This window comes from Pogoniulus pusillus, chromosome 4, assembly GCF_015220805.1.
Source record: "Pogoniulus pusillus isolate bPogPus1 chromosome 4, bPogPus1.pri, whole genome shotgun sequence".
Classification (NCBI taxonomy): Eukaryota; Metazoa; Chordata; class Aves; order Piciformes; family Lybiidae; genus Pogoniulus; species Pogoniulus pusillus.
This window is the reverse complement of record NC_087267.1, coordinates 48,741,593-48,756,065: the sequence shown is the minus strand read 5'-3', so window position 1 is coordinate 48,756,065 and position 14,473 is coordinate 48,741,593. Positions and strand designations below refer to the sequence as shown.

Here is a 14,473-nt window from a genome sequence, read left to right as displayed (position 1 = left end):
GGCTGTGCTCCAGCAGTGTGAAATATATACCCTGGAGCACTTCAGATGCTTCAAGAATCCCATGCTTCTCTCAGCAACACAGACTACCTATGAAATCTATCCACTAGTGCACCAATGAGATTCCCACAGACTTTCAATCCAGTAGCAATTGAGACTTCATCCCAACCTGCTCCCCCTCTAAAGACTTTGTACAAAAAGCCAAGGTGGACACACATTTCTGGTGCAGGCAAGCTCCTCAGCAAGGCATGCTCACATAGGCAGGTGCCACAGAATGCCAGAATGCTTTGGATGGAAGGGTCCTTCAAAGGTCACTAGTCCAACTCCTCTGCAGCGTGGTGGGACACCTTCAATTACAGCAGATTGGTCATAGCCCTATTAAAACTGATGTGGAATGGTTCCAGGGATGGGACACCTACCAACTCTCTGAGCCAGTGTCCCACCACCCTCAGAGTGAATACTTCTTCCTTCTGTCTAGTCTAAATCTCCCTTTTTAGGTTTGAAACCATCACTTCTTATGCTGCCGCAGCAGGCCCGGTTCTCTACAAGTTAACGGCACAAACGCCATCAGTTTCTACAATAACCACCTTCTCTTACACTCCTCTGGCAGAAATATACAGTGGCATGTAATTAATAGTAGCATGCCTATTAAAAATAAGCAAAGTGATAAAAAAGGAACCCTAACCAAAACTCTTGAGCTGCACAGGCTTCTTCCCAAAGGGAAGGGATGACAGAAGAAGTCGCTTACAGATGTTAATCTCCGTGCTTAACGCATTACGGGAAGGTGCTTCAAACGCAGTGACAAGCACAGTATAAAAGCTTAGACAGAATAAAACAGATTAACAGCTGCATTTATTAAGGGCTGCATTTCCATCTAGGCTTCTGCAACCCTTTCTTTTGAAAAAGCAATTTTGTTTCTGTTTGCTGCACGCATGCAGCCAATGAATATTAACTACTATTGCAAAACCCGTGGCTTGGTTATGCACCACGCTGATTAAGTTAACTGGAATTACATTATCTCTCCTCTCCCCCACCAGCATTCTAACACATCCCCCTGGAAGCACTGAGGGTTATATCCCAGAAAGGTGCATGGCATCCCTTAGGGGATTATAGTCCTTTTCTCCTCTGATATTGTAACAGCAACTTTACCCAATTCAATTATTCCTTACTCCAAACAAGCCATAAAGTGCTCTTGTCTCTCTATGGTGCAGTTCTGTGCAACATATTACAGGAGCCTCTATATATGCTTGCCTCTACTTTCACAAAAGGTTGACTTGCACTTACTCTTTTCCCACTTTCTAATGGCTGTGCCTGGTCCTAACAAATTATACTAAACCAAATGATTTAAAGATATGATTTTTAGTCTTAGAGTGCAAGCAGAGAGAGGCTTTGCCACAGACCAATCTAAGAGATTTCTTCAGATTTCTTCTTTGCAGCAGACTAACAGAGTTGTTCTACAGTTCACAATGGCATCACACAACTGGAGCTCTGTCTACAGGAGTCATTTTCCCTTGAAGAAATCTTTCAGAACCACTATCACCAGGGAAGCCAGGAGTAATGGTTGGGTTTGGTACACATATGAAGACAGTGGTACATGTGGTGCTACTGTGAGGCAATGGCCTCAGGTTATGCCAGGGGAGGTTTAGACTGGATACTGGGAAAAAAGTTCTTGGCTGAAAGAGTGGTCAAGAACTGGAACAGGTTTCCCAGGGCAGTGGTGGAGTCACTCCTGGAAGTGTTGAAACAAATACACAGCCGTGGCACTTTGGAACACAGTTTAGTGGGCACAGTGGTGCAGGGTTGACAGTTGGACTCAATGATCTTAGAGGTCTTTTCCAACCTTAGCAACTCTGTGATTCTGTGCAAAGCAGAGCTAGCAATGGAACTGCACTCAGGAGAACTATGACAAGGAAAGTAAAACATGAGAATGTGCATTTAAGTTCTGGGAGCAACCAGAGACTGCAGTCTCTGACAGGCCCCAGTGATGAACAGACACGTGGCGATAGAACAGCCCTGGCCCCAAAGCAGCCTGCAGCCTACTTGCCAAATCCAGACCCTGATGAATTCAAATCAAGACAAAAAGTAAGCAGCATTTGACATCAGAACTGGCTAGAGTCTGCTGAACAACAGGCACATTTCCTCAAAAGGGCTTGTCCATACCTGGTTCTCTTTACCACTAACCTGCGTTGTAGCTCCACTGCAGCCGTTTGCTATACTGCTCTGCTCTACTCTCATCAGCAGTGTCAGGAGCAAAGCCATCTCAAGCCCTGCCTTCAACCAGGACTGGAAAAATAGGTCAGGGAAATGGCATTATAATCTGATTTAACTGCTATTCAAATCATCATAGTCTCTCCATTAATTTGAATGAGAATTGGATTGGGCCCAAATTGCAGGCAACAAAACAGAAGGCTTATTTTAATATCTTCATCGTTTAATTTAGAATCTTCCACTCAAAGAACAGAAAAGAGGATTTCTCACATGCCTTCAGGTGCCTACACCACAACTTAAATTTGTATGCAAACTAGTTCCAAACAGACAGTCTCCACTGCATCTGGAAATTTGGAGCCCTAGTCTAACATAAGGGCTGCCCCTGCTTAGAGCTGATGGATGCTATAAAGTAGAGGCTCAAGAGTGCATTACTCATGTGGTTGAGGAGAGAACCTCCAGGAGTTGCTTCTCAGACTGCAGCAGAGAGTCTGCAGTTTCAAAAGACCTCACTCACCTGGAAATCTCAAAGGCCAAAGTAAGAAGAAAAAAGACTACCTGGAATTAACTTCCCAAATGTCACAGCTCACAGCAGAAAAAATATTTATTTAATTAAAGCAAAATCCACTTTGTATTCAGTAAAAAAAAGCCAAAACCAACCAAACCCTGAAAGTAGAGAACTTACACAAGGTCTGCCAAAGAGGCTTGTTCTGTCAAATAATGAATGCCTAAGGAAATATTGTTTGCACTGTGCAATGAAATTGTAATTAATATTTGTTTGCTCACCATTTAATAGCAGTTCTGCACTAAGTGATGGGATTTTGCTGCCATTTGTGAATGAGCAGATTTTGAAACTTCACTCCCCATATGGAAGAGCTCCCAGGGGGTCACATCATAAACCCATTCAAATGAACAGAACAAATGACAGATAGCTGTAAAAATGTGGAAAATTAGAAAGCTGTATGTATTATTTTACATAAGTACTGTGAGGAGCATCAGTTTACTTGTGGTATTTTTCTGCTTGACTCCATAGGAGCAAATCAAACCAGGCTGTATAGGGGAGAATGAAAGCATCAAGAACACGAAAATCCTTCAGGTAAGATGAGGGGCCCTTAACTGGAGGAGTCTCCTGTTTCCTTCCATATAGCCAGGCAATATTAATGCCTCTCATGGCTACACAGCAATCTAAAGGGAGTCTGAAATCCCAAAGAAATAATGAGACTGGTCAAAGTCATGTAGCAATTGGTGTGCTGTCAAGAATGCAGACCCTGACCTGAATTAATCCCACTTACCTGCACGCACCTGAAGTGCAAACTGTCTGGCTAAGTGCAAAGCCACTTCCAGAGGCTGACTCAGAGACAAGTAGACTCCTAACATGGCAGTGATCCCAAAAGGGATCCATTCAGGCCTTCCAACCCTTCACAGGCAAGATTAGAAGCAGCAGAACATACAGACAAGATTAAAGCAGTTAGATGATTGCCACTGTGCCTGTCACTTGCACAGAATAGCCCTAGACTTAACTGCTGGAGCACACAGAGAGGCCTGCAGGTGGGCTTACTGAAGCCTTTGCTGCTCTGGGTTCCTTGCTACCAGGGCTCTAAACGGCTCGTTCTTAAAGCCAGACTCCCCAGAGATGGAGGGTGGGGAAGGCGCAGTACCCAGCTTTCAGGACATCAAGAGGAAAGCTTTGGCAGGTGAGGAGAGATCCCCACTACGAAACAACACAGACATTGAAACCTTCTCTGTAAGCTTTGAAAGGGAGAGGAACACAGAGACCATGAGGAATTGCAGAGGAGGACAGGCAGTTGCTGAAGGAGGAGCTACTGACTTGGGAAAAGACCAGTAGAAGCTCAGGACTTCAGGCATGCCTCTAATAATGTGGTTTTATGTGCAGCTGACTACTTCATTGTTTACTGTGACTGAAATGAGGCTGCTATGTAGTTTCTTCCCATGCTATGTTTATGAAATAGAAATATTATATGGCTTAGGGCTGCTGAGAAAGGGTTGATATTTCATTAGGATTAGGTATGACTGCATAAAAAAGATCTGAAATTGAAGGCTGTGCTAGGAAAGGAGCGGAACAAAGTAAAATGCAAGCAAAAATATGCGCTAAACAGCAAGGGAGAAAGTTTGTGTGTTCTTTTGACAGAGTTGAGGAAATCAGCTCTGTCCACTTTTTCCAGTTCTTCAAACTTGAATCTAACACTGAGTAAGTTCTTTTCTGTGTAACAGAAGTACAGAATGGTGATGCTTCTCCCAGTGCCCCATGTGCACTGCTGAAACATAACCTTAATGATAATTTAAGTCCCTGTTACAGATCCTTCAGCTCCTCTTGAGCCTCATCTATTTTCAGGAGCAATCTGCTCGTGTTTGACACCCCAAAATGGCAGAAATCAATGCGGTGTTATGCCGTAAGCATAACTCAAAAGCAAAGTCTTGAACCTGATAAGAAAACTAAAGCCTTCCTCTATGTTCACAACTTTGCCTTCCACAAAATGTAATTTAAAGAGAGAATTTAAGAACTTTATCTCAGATATACTCCTTCCTCCAGGCTTAGCTCACAGATGTTCTAATAGGTTCTGCCACTAAGGAAGTAGAATGGAGGGGAAAAGAAGTAGAAAACAACCCAAGCACACCCCAAAACAACAGGAAGACCCAACACTGATTTCAATGATAGCAGAGTGTTCGGGTATGAGAAATCAACCTCTAAGGGCCTCAGAGGGAGAAATACATTCATAGCTCATCATCATTAATCTGAAAAACAAACCATAGAACTGCAGCAAATAAAACTCGAGGCATTGTGTAAAATTACATCCAAAATAGTTAAAGAGGCTTAAACTGGGGAATAGATTGCTTGGTTAGGGAAACACCAATGCAAGTTCAGAGAAGAAAACACAGTTTGACAATCTCTGAAAACCCTGTGGCTGTATCTCTCCTCTCACTCCTACTCGGCCAGTCTTGCCTCAGGCTTGTACTTGGGTTCGTTGGGCCAAAACTTTACACTGGGACAGAGGCAAGCAAGTTAAAAACGGTGTGAGGATAAATCCTGAGCAGCAAGTTTAATGCTGCCACCACACCGTTTCGTTAGGGAACTGCAGACTTTCCGTTCCCATGTCACCACATGTACTTTGTTCTCCTGCAATAAAGACACAAGGCTTTTAACAGCTTCTCACTGTGCCAACAGCCTGCTCCCAGAAGAAAGCTCATTTATCTCTCTCTTTCTTTTCTCACAATCTGGAGAAGATCACCATTCCGCTGCTCAACTCACCGAAGTCTTTGTTCGATAAAATGAATGTCTTGACCTACCCAGGTCCGGACACCAGACAGGAATAGAGTAGAATACATATAAAATGACACAAAAATCCCTTTGCATTGGCATTTTGTACCTGAGGTAGCACTGCTGGTCCTTGTCCTGCCAACCTCTGCAAGGAGCTGACCTGAGGAACCTTAATGGGCACTGCAGTGATAGTTCCCAAAGTCTGTTGGAAGAAAAACAGTTGAACACAGCTTAAAACACTTGCACAGCTTCCTCAGATAGAATCCGCCCGACCCAGCAGTTCCCCTTCCAGCTCTTCGTCTCTTCTTGACTCCCGACAGAAAGGCTACAATACACCAGTTCATTTGAAGCTCTTCGCTGCCTAAGGACACTCTTCCTTCTCTTTAGCCTTCCCTACAAAGCACCGCTAACGAAAGCCTATTGTCTCCTTGGAGCACTTGGTGCACAAGATAGATCTCACCGCCGTGAAGTCTGTTGGGCACACAAAGACAGCAGCGTGCAGCCAGGGCTGAAGGCTGCCTGGGCACCAGCTTGCCTTTAGAAGAGCTCTGGAGGAAGGCCAAGCGCACCACAGTGAAACTTCCAAAAGGGCACTGGTAAAATGATGTGTTTCACGGGAGCCAAGGCCACAAGAGAGGTTCATTGTGTCTTAGTGAACAGTAAATACTGAATCATTAGAGCTGAAAGCTACCTACAAATCTACTACAGCACACTGCCACAAAACATCCGGCTGAGGCAACATGCATTCGGGCCAGCACGACAGCTACTGCTGTGAGTGATTTTCCCTCCCCTTCTCTCTGTTGTATAACAATTCTACTCAAAGGTTATTTAAAATACTTGAAGTAGCTTCCTCTGTGAGCCATCATACTGCTGTCATCCATGTAAAGTTTACTCTGTAGTTTACTCTGTAGATGGCAAAACTCTATGTGTTAACAGAACCACCGAGGCTGGAAAAGACCTTTGAGATCATCAAGTCCAGCCTACAACCTAACACCAAATTAGGTGTTAGCTAAACCATGCCACCAAGTCATAGAATCATAGAATCAGCCAGGCTGGAAGAGACTTCCAAGCTCAGCCAATCCAACCTAGCACCCAGCCCTAGACAATCAACCAGACCATGGCACTAAGTGCCTGGGCAGCCCATGCCAGTGCCTAACCATCCCTTCTGTGGGAAAGTGCTTCTAATATTGAACCTAAACCTTCTCTGCCTCTGCTTCAGGCCATGCACTCTTTCCTGTCAGTGGCTGCCTGGGAGAAGAGCCCAACCCACCGGACTGCAACTTCCCTTTAGGTAGTTGTAGAGAGTTATAAGGTCCCCTCTAAGTCTCCTTTTCTCCAGGCTGAACAGCCCCAGCTCCCTCAGCCTCTCCTCATCAGACTTTCCCTCCAGCCCCCTCACCAGTCTCGTTGCTCTCCACTGGACTCACTCCAGCACCTCAATATCCTCCTTGAAGTGAGGGGCCCAGAACTGCACACAATGCTCGAGGTGAGGCCTCTGCAGCGCTGAGTACAGGGGCAGAATTACATCCCTAGGATTATCTTTAACCCTCCCAAATACAGCTAGACACCAAGAGTAAGCAAAGTATGTCTTCATAGTACATTAAAACACATGTAAGTTTCTCCCCTCTAAAAACCTCTGTACCTGTTTAGTCCCATTCCTTTTATGACTTCCCATCTACGTGTAGTGATGCAGACAGCTGTAGATACAGATCTACAAAGTCTGTTACAGACACTCTGAATGGAACACCTCTTGCAAGCCCCATCCACAGAGGTCCCTAGTATACTTCATTCTCACCATTAAGAAGGAAGCCAGCTGATAAAATGAAGACTGGTCCACAGGTCTAAAGAACACTGCTAGCTTTTCCCCTCGCCTTCTTCCATTCCTTCGCTCCTGAACACAGCTCATACTGTGGTTAATTGGCCAATATTCTTAAGACAAGGTTTTAGAACTCCTATCTAACATTATTTAATTGCTGTTGGGATGACATGGCAATATAAGCAAGCAGATGACTGTCATTATAACAGCAAGAGACACTTAGTCACTGATCACAGAAACTTATCAAGCGGCTAGAAATGGGTTATAAAGAAAGAAAAAGCGATTCAATTGAATTTCTCTCTGCACTTAACTCCCCTCCAAACAGAAGTACTGGATCACAGCCAGCAAGATAAAGTATGCTAGCATTACTCCAATCTGGCAATGAAATTTTTCAATAGAAAGCAAACTATCATGTAATCAGCTCAAGGAAAGTAAAACTGTGTCAAGTCCACACCAACACGTTCTCCTCCTCAGACCCCGGCAGCGGAGCGGTAGAACAGTCCATGTTCTAACGGCAGCGTTGGAGAGGAGCAGCATCCATTTTCATGAAGAATACTTTTAATAAGCTTGTTCTGCAGAGGTTGTATTTTTAACTCTGCTACTCCTCTTGGAGACATTTGGGGATGTGATATTATATATTCAGCAAGGATTAAGATTTGCATACGATTTGCCTGAGCTATCCAAGGAGAGGCAGGCAGTTACAAACACGCAGGAACAATGTTTCCTGAGCACTCGTGGATTAGCAGCACTCTGAGCTACCCACGGGAAAATTTATTCCATTAACATTTTGTCCTGATGACAGAGCGGGATTGGGGGGGTGGGAATGAGTAGAGAGAAAGCAGCATTTCTACCCATGGATGCCAGAACTCCAGCAGAAGTGAAGGCATTGGCAGCAGGGCAGGGCAGGGCGTATTTCCATTGGGGTTACACGTGTAGGGTAACACATGGAATAAGACCACTGGGAAGGATTCTATAAACTATATGAATGAGTTACTACTTTGTCTTATCTACCATATCACAGTCTGACACACTGGGAAGGATGTGATGAACTCCTGCAGCCTGGAGAGGAGAACTTGAGCTGCCACCTGCTGCTATTGCTACTTATTAGACAAATGACAGCTTCCTGCACTGTACCAGCATGGACTAAAATGAATGCAGGCCAGTTATTTTGTGACTGCAGGTGAATGTCAAAATTAACTTTCCAACCCAGGTAGAGGAACTGAAAGTTAAACACGGGTATGGCCTATGTACACCTGGGTCAGGGTAATCCCAAGCACATTTTGTGGGTAAGGAGTGGCTCAAGAGTAGTGTCAAGGAGAAGACTTGGGGATGTCAGTTGATGACAAACTCAACACAAGCTGGTAATGTGCCCAGGCGGTTACCATGTCCTGGGCTGCGTCGAAAGAAGTGTGACTAGCGGGGCAAATGAGGTGATTCTGCCTTCCTACTTGCTCTCATGAGACCCCACCTGGAGTACTGCATCCAGGTCAGCATAAGACAGACATGGAGCTGCTGAAGCAGCTGCAGAGGAGGGCCACAAGGCTGAATTGCCTCCCCTGTGGGGACAGGCTGTGAGAGTTGGGGCTGTTCAGTCTGGAGGCAAAAAGGCTGTAGGGAGATCTTACAGCAGCCTTTCAGTACCTGAAGGGAGCCATCTGGAAAGCCAGGAAGAGACTTTTTACAAGAGCTTGCAGTGATAGGATGAGAAGGAATGGACTTAAGGAGGGTAGATGTAGACTGCTTATTAGGAAAAAAAATCTTACAGTGAGGATCATGAGACACTGGCACAGGTTTCCCAGGGAGGCTGTGGATGCTCCTTCCCTGGCAGTGTTCAAGGCCAGGCTGGATGAGGCCGTGAGCAGCCTGGTTTAGTGGAAGGTGTCCCTGCCCAGGGCATGGGGATTGAAACTGGATGATCTTCAAGGTCTCTTCCAACCTAAACCATTCTATGAATCTATGGCTCCATCCTAACACTGTTTATAAATAGAATGAGGGACTTCTCTCACAATTCAGTGAAGCCTGAGTTTTCACTGGAAACACCAGGAGCACCACAACTTCCCTGGGCTGCACATACACCCTCTAGAGAAGGTCAAATGAAGACGCTCCTCGCTCTGGAGGGTCATGATTAACATGCAGCTGCACCTCTCTGACCTTCGAAAGACAGTCTGATATTCTTGTTCATACAGACACAGATGAACTTGCAATGCTTTTCAGATGCTCAGCAGAACATTATGCACTCTAACATGAGGTGCTGATATTGAGTGAATGAGGATTAAGTATAAAGAAAAGAATCAGATTAGACAGAAGTTAGCTAAGAGATGTCTATCAGTAGGTAAGTTGCACAAAACCTCCACAGCTCAGCAACACATCTCATCTCTTATACTACTGCAAATATGAATCAGAAGGAAACAAAACACAACAAACCAACCCTGTCTAGAATGGAAAGCCTCTTTCCTGAGGTGAAGGGGCTCATGTCAGCTCCTGGGTGCATCCTCTGGCTAATTCTAGCTTACCTTCTAAAACACTTAACAACTGACCCAAAAGGAATGGGAATGAGAGAAGGAACAAGAAATGCCACAAAACTACTCAGCAGTGTTCTCTAAGCTTCACTTGAAGACAAAGCCAGGACTGCATTGTCTCTGAGTATCAGAGAAATCAGCTATCATAGGTCCTGTCACCTGCACTCTTGAAAAACCCATCAGATTTATTTTCCTGAAGGAGGAGTGCTGCAGTAGTCTTCAGGGTACAAAACCCAATTACAGCATTCCTGGCCATGAAATTTTCTGTGACAAAGAGGCAGCCTCCTGTTTACACATGGCGTTATGGTAAGGGTTTGTTAGTTAATGTTCAGGGAAACAATCTCAGTATCAAAATTGTATGGACCAAGGGGAAATTCAGAACTTTAATCTCAAATGAATATAGCACCATAGTATGTTCGGACAGGGAGATATCTAAGACTCTATTTTGTTTTTCATATCTGCATTGTTCTGTTGCTGTTTCCCATCCTAGGCAAGAAACAGTTCCAGCTGTTGTATCAGCACAGTGTAGTGACAGAAACCTCTACAGTTTTCCTGCAATACATTTCACAGAATCACAGAATCAGTCAGGGCTGGAAGGGACCCCAAGGAGCAGCCAGTTCCAACCCCCCTGCCATGCCCAGGGACACCCTACCCTAGAGCAGGCTGCACACAGCCTCAGCCATCCTGGCCTGAAACATCTGCAGCCATGGGGCCTCAACCACCTCCCTGGGCAACCCCTGCCAGCCTCTCACCACTCTCCTGCTCAACACCTTCCTCCTCACCTCCAGCCTCACTCTCCCCACCTCCAGCTTTGCTCCATTCCCCCCAGTGCTGTCACTCCCTAGTAGCCTGAAAAGTCCCTCCCCAGCTGTTTTGTAGGCCCTCTTCAGTACTGGAAGGCCATTAGAAGATCACCTGGGAGCCTCCTCTGCTGCAGCCTGCACAGCCCCAACTCTTTCAGTCTGTGCTCAGAGCAGAGCTGCTGCAGCCCTCTGAGCATCCCTCATTTCATCTATTATCTCAGGATATTTCACCTAGGCCACTGTCATTGTCTTCAGTTTAGTGCTGAAAAAAATTGAGATACAGTGCTAAAATAATACTGACAGGGAGAGACTGATACACAGGTGGGATTTCTTACGTCCAGTGCCTCATCCATGTGGATTAATTTCATCTGTTGATGTAGTCACATTGGAGACACTTCATTTTTAGGTTAGATTTTAATGATCAGACCAGGATGTCTCCATGGTGACAGCTGAAAGAAATCACAGAATCACAGGAGCTGCAAGAGACCTCCAAGGCTCATCCAGTGCAACACCCTTGCAGAGCAGGATCACTTACACCAGATCACATGGAACGCACCCAGGCGGGTTCTGAAAGTCTCCAGAGAGGGAGACTCCACAAGCCCCTCGGGCAGCCTGTGCCAGGGTTCTGCCACCCTCACAGGGTAAAAAATTCCTCCTCCTGTTTACATGAATCTTCCTATGCCTCAGCTTCCACCATTGCCCCTGGTCCTGACACTGGGCATCAAATGAAGCGAGTGTTAGGCAATCTGGCCGTGGGTACACTTATCAGTCCGTTCCAAAGCACTGGTTTGTTCCAGATGAAGTGGCAATAAACAGGCAGATAAAAACTATCCTGACCTGATGTTCTTGCTCAGGCAATGAGAGCTGGACAAAATCTCCAAGGCTTAAGCTATAACAGGAGGGTGAGCGATGAAGATACTTCCCCCTCATGGTGGGAAATGAACTTTGTTCTTCGCCCCTCCTGCCAATAGTGCCACCTGTTCTCATTCATGGACCACCTAGGCCTGCTGAGCTCAGCTTGGCGGCTCCAAGACTTGGCACCACAGATCCCACACCACCACCTTAATCCAGGAGGTTTGGAGTTTTGTGATCTCTCCTCCTTCCTCTTTTCCAAGGGGTCCAAAGAGCAAGCTGGTGCACATTCTTATAAACCTTTAATTACCAAGCTGAAAAGACATTTTTCTGGCAATGCCTGACCTTTAAGCATTTTGTATGAATTTATTGATACCAGCAGAAACAATAATTTAAAAGGTTATTTTGTGAGTGCTGAATAGTTTATGGCAGCACTTTTGTCAAGATAAATGAGTTTCTTATTTCTACATCTACGGCTCTAAGCATTTTAACAAAAAGGGTCCATAAAAGTCAAAGGTAGCTCCAAGTCTCCCCTTTCTCTATGTCTGCTTGGGCTTTTCTGGTGTCTCCCTGAAACCCCTACAATGTGGAGGGGGTACTGCGACGTGCAGCGATGCAGCAAGTGAAGAGCTGAGTTTCTGTTTGCCTCAGGATTGTTTTGCTTTGGTCACCTACATTTATGCCAGATTTGCTATCTTTATACTGACAAGTGTTTTTCAGATCAAACCTGCAGCCTCGGTCACTGCCTTGCCACTGGAGGAGTTCATATGGTTCCAACATAAGCCACTTCCCAGGCCCATCTCCAGTGACCTGTACAGAGCAGACAGGCATCTGACATGTCAGGGACAAGTGTCTTTCTTGAACATCCACTGATGCCCTTGGACAGGAACCTCAGCAGGCCTACTGTGTGGATGTGTGGTGGAGGGGCAGCAGCCCCAAAACTGAGGCCTCTCTGTGCCTCTACATGCCTGGACATGTTTTTCCACCAGGACCCATGAGGCAGTAAACAGATTGTGTATCACACACACGCCCAGTCCGTGTACCCAGGGGTCCACTGAGGTAATCTCCTATTGGGAGGTCCAGGCATGTCTCTACTGCCTATTGGGGCAAGGTTTGGCTTACTGCCAGCCTGGTTGGTCATTTTATATGTCCAACAAGCCATGAATCTCGGCCCAGAGTCCATAAAGAGGGTGCACAGCAGCACCACATGGTCAGACGGCCCAGAGGTTCAAACCGTTCAGAAGCTTAGAGCATGCAGACTCAGCTCTGATCCACAGCAGCACCCTGCTGCACTGACCTGCTTGCATGGCCTAGACACAGGATCAGGCCTTACTCACTTGCAAGCATTACAGAGGCTCAGACCTCATGCATTGATCTCAAGGCGCAGTCAAGCTGTCTGCGAGCCCTTTGAGAAGCAGAGCGCATGCACGCCTGCACCATACATATATGGGGAGCCAAGAGCCCCCTGCTTCAGCTCAAGAGCAGCCATACATACTGGCTTGCCATCCTGCACTTATCTATGGACATCATCTCCCTGCAGCACGGCACAGACCCTGCTTGCCTGGCATAGATACTGCTTGCCAGCTATTCTGTGACTCTGGAAAGACCCAGAGCCCAGCAGACCCTCAGACTGTCTGCAAACCTGCAAACACAGCCTGCTGGCTGTGAGACCACGTCAGAAGCTACATGGGCAAATCCTTCTCCTGCACCTGGGAGTTCCTGCCAGCTGACCATCCCTGGACACACAGCTTCCAGAAGAAGAAAAAGCAGCATCGAGGCAGAGATCACCCCAGGAGAGAAGGTTAGATAAATACTGTTAACCCAGAGACTGCGAACACCTTATCAATTCCCCTTGCAAGCCGGGACAGATCTCCAGCTACATCAGGACCCCAAACACTGGGCACACGCTGAGACAGAATCCTGAGAGGGTGATTAATAATTAATACCTAAGAGCAACACCTAAGCAAGCTTTAATTCCTTTGTAATATAAGTTATCTCTATCTAAAGAGCACACACAGTTTCAGCCCTTGCTGGGCAAACACTAGAGTTGTTAAGAGGCATTAAGCCTAAGGGAATTTCTCTCTGTCTATAGTTGTTGATAATTTGATATTTCCATTTAATAATCAAACCCTCTAAATATATCCCAAGCTATTTTCATAACTTTGCATACGAACCTTGATTTCATAGTGGTTGGGGGTGGTACAAATTTGTAAATATTAATTTTAATAAATAATTTTATAAAAAATCAAAACCACCTCAAATTCATTTCTCACCTCCCCCTAACAGAGGAGGAATAGAGAAATCCCCTCCATGACAGAATGACCTGCAATTTCAGTTGCTGGGTAAATGTTAGCTCGTTAGCATGCTCCAAAGGGGCACATTTGGAAGTGCAAAAACAGGTGAAGGGATGAAAAGTAAACTTTCTTTTTCAGGAGTCAGTTTACTCATTAACAAAATAAGAATTAAAAAAAAAAAAAAAAGGAAATCAGACCAGAAGGCTCCAAACAGGAGAACAGAGTTTCATAGAAGCAGTCATAGAATCAACCAGGTTGAGAGACACCTCCAAGCTCATCCAGCCCAACCTAGCACCCAGCCTTGGCCAAGCAACCAGACCATGGCACTCAGTGCCCCAGCCAGGCTTGGCTGCAACACCTCCAGGCACAGCCACTCCACCACCTCCCTGGGCAGCCCATTCCAATGCCAATCACTCTCTCTGCCAACAACTTCCTCCTCACATCCAGCCTGAACCTCTCCTGGCACAGCTTGAGGCTGTGTCCCCTTCTTCTGGTGCTGGCTGCCTGGCAGCAGAGCCCAACCCCACCTGGCTACAGCCTCCCTGCAGGTAGTTGTAGACATGAAAAGACAAAAAAAGCAGCTCCTCCCACATGACCAAAAGAACATTAAAAACTTAGGAGACACTGACAAGTGCAGTTCAAACAGAAAACTATTTCTTGCCCTCACTTCTTCTACTAATACCCAATAACATTGCAGGCATTTGCTATGT

The 14,473-nt window shown here is 45.7% G+C and overlaps 1 protein-coding gene across 1 annotated transcript in view; it reads right to left on the bottom strand.

The window, feature by feature from the left end:
- Positions 1 to 14,473, bottom strand: part of LOC135175026 (PHD finger protein 21B-like) — a 78,535-nt gene that overhangs the window by 44,656 nt on the left and 19,406 nt on the right. The window contains exon 2 of the mRNA XM_064142845.1: positions 5,589 to 5,681. Coding sequence (XP_063998915.1) covers positions 5,589 to 5,681 — 93 coding nt within the window. The remainder of the gene's footprint in view (positions 1 to 5,588; positions 5,682 to 14,473) is intronic.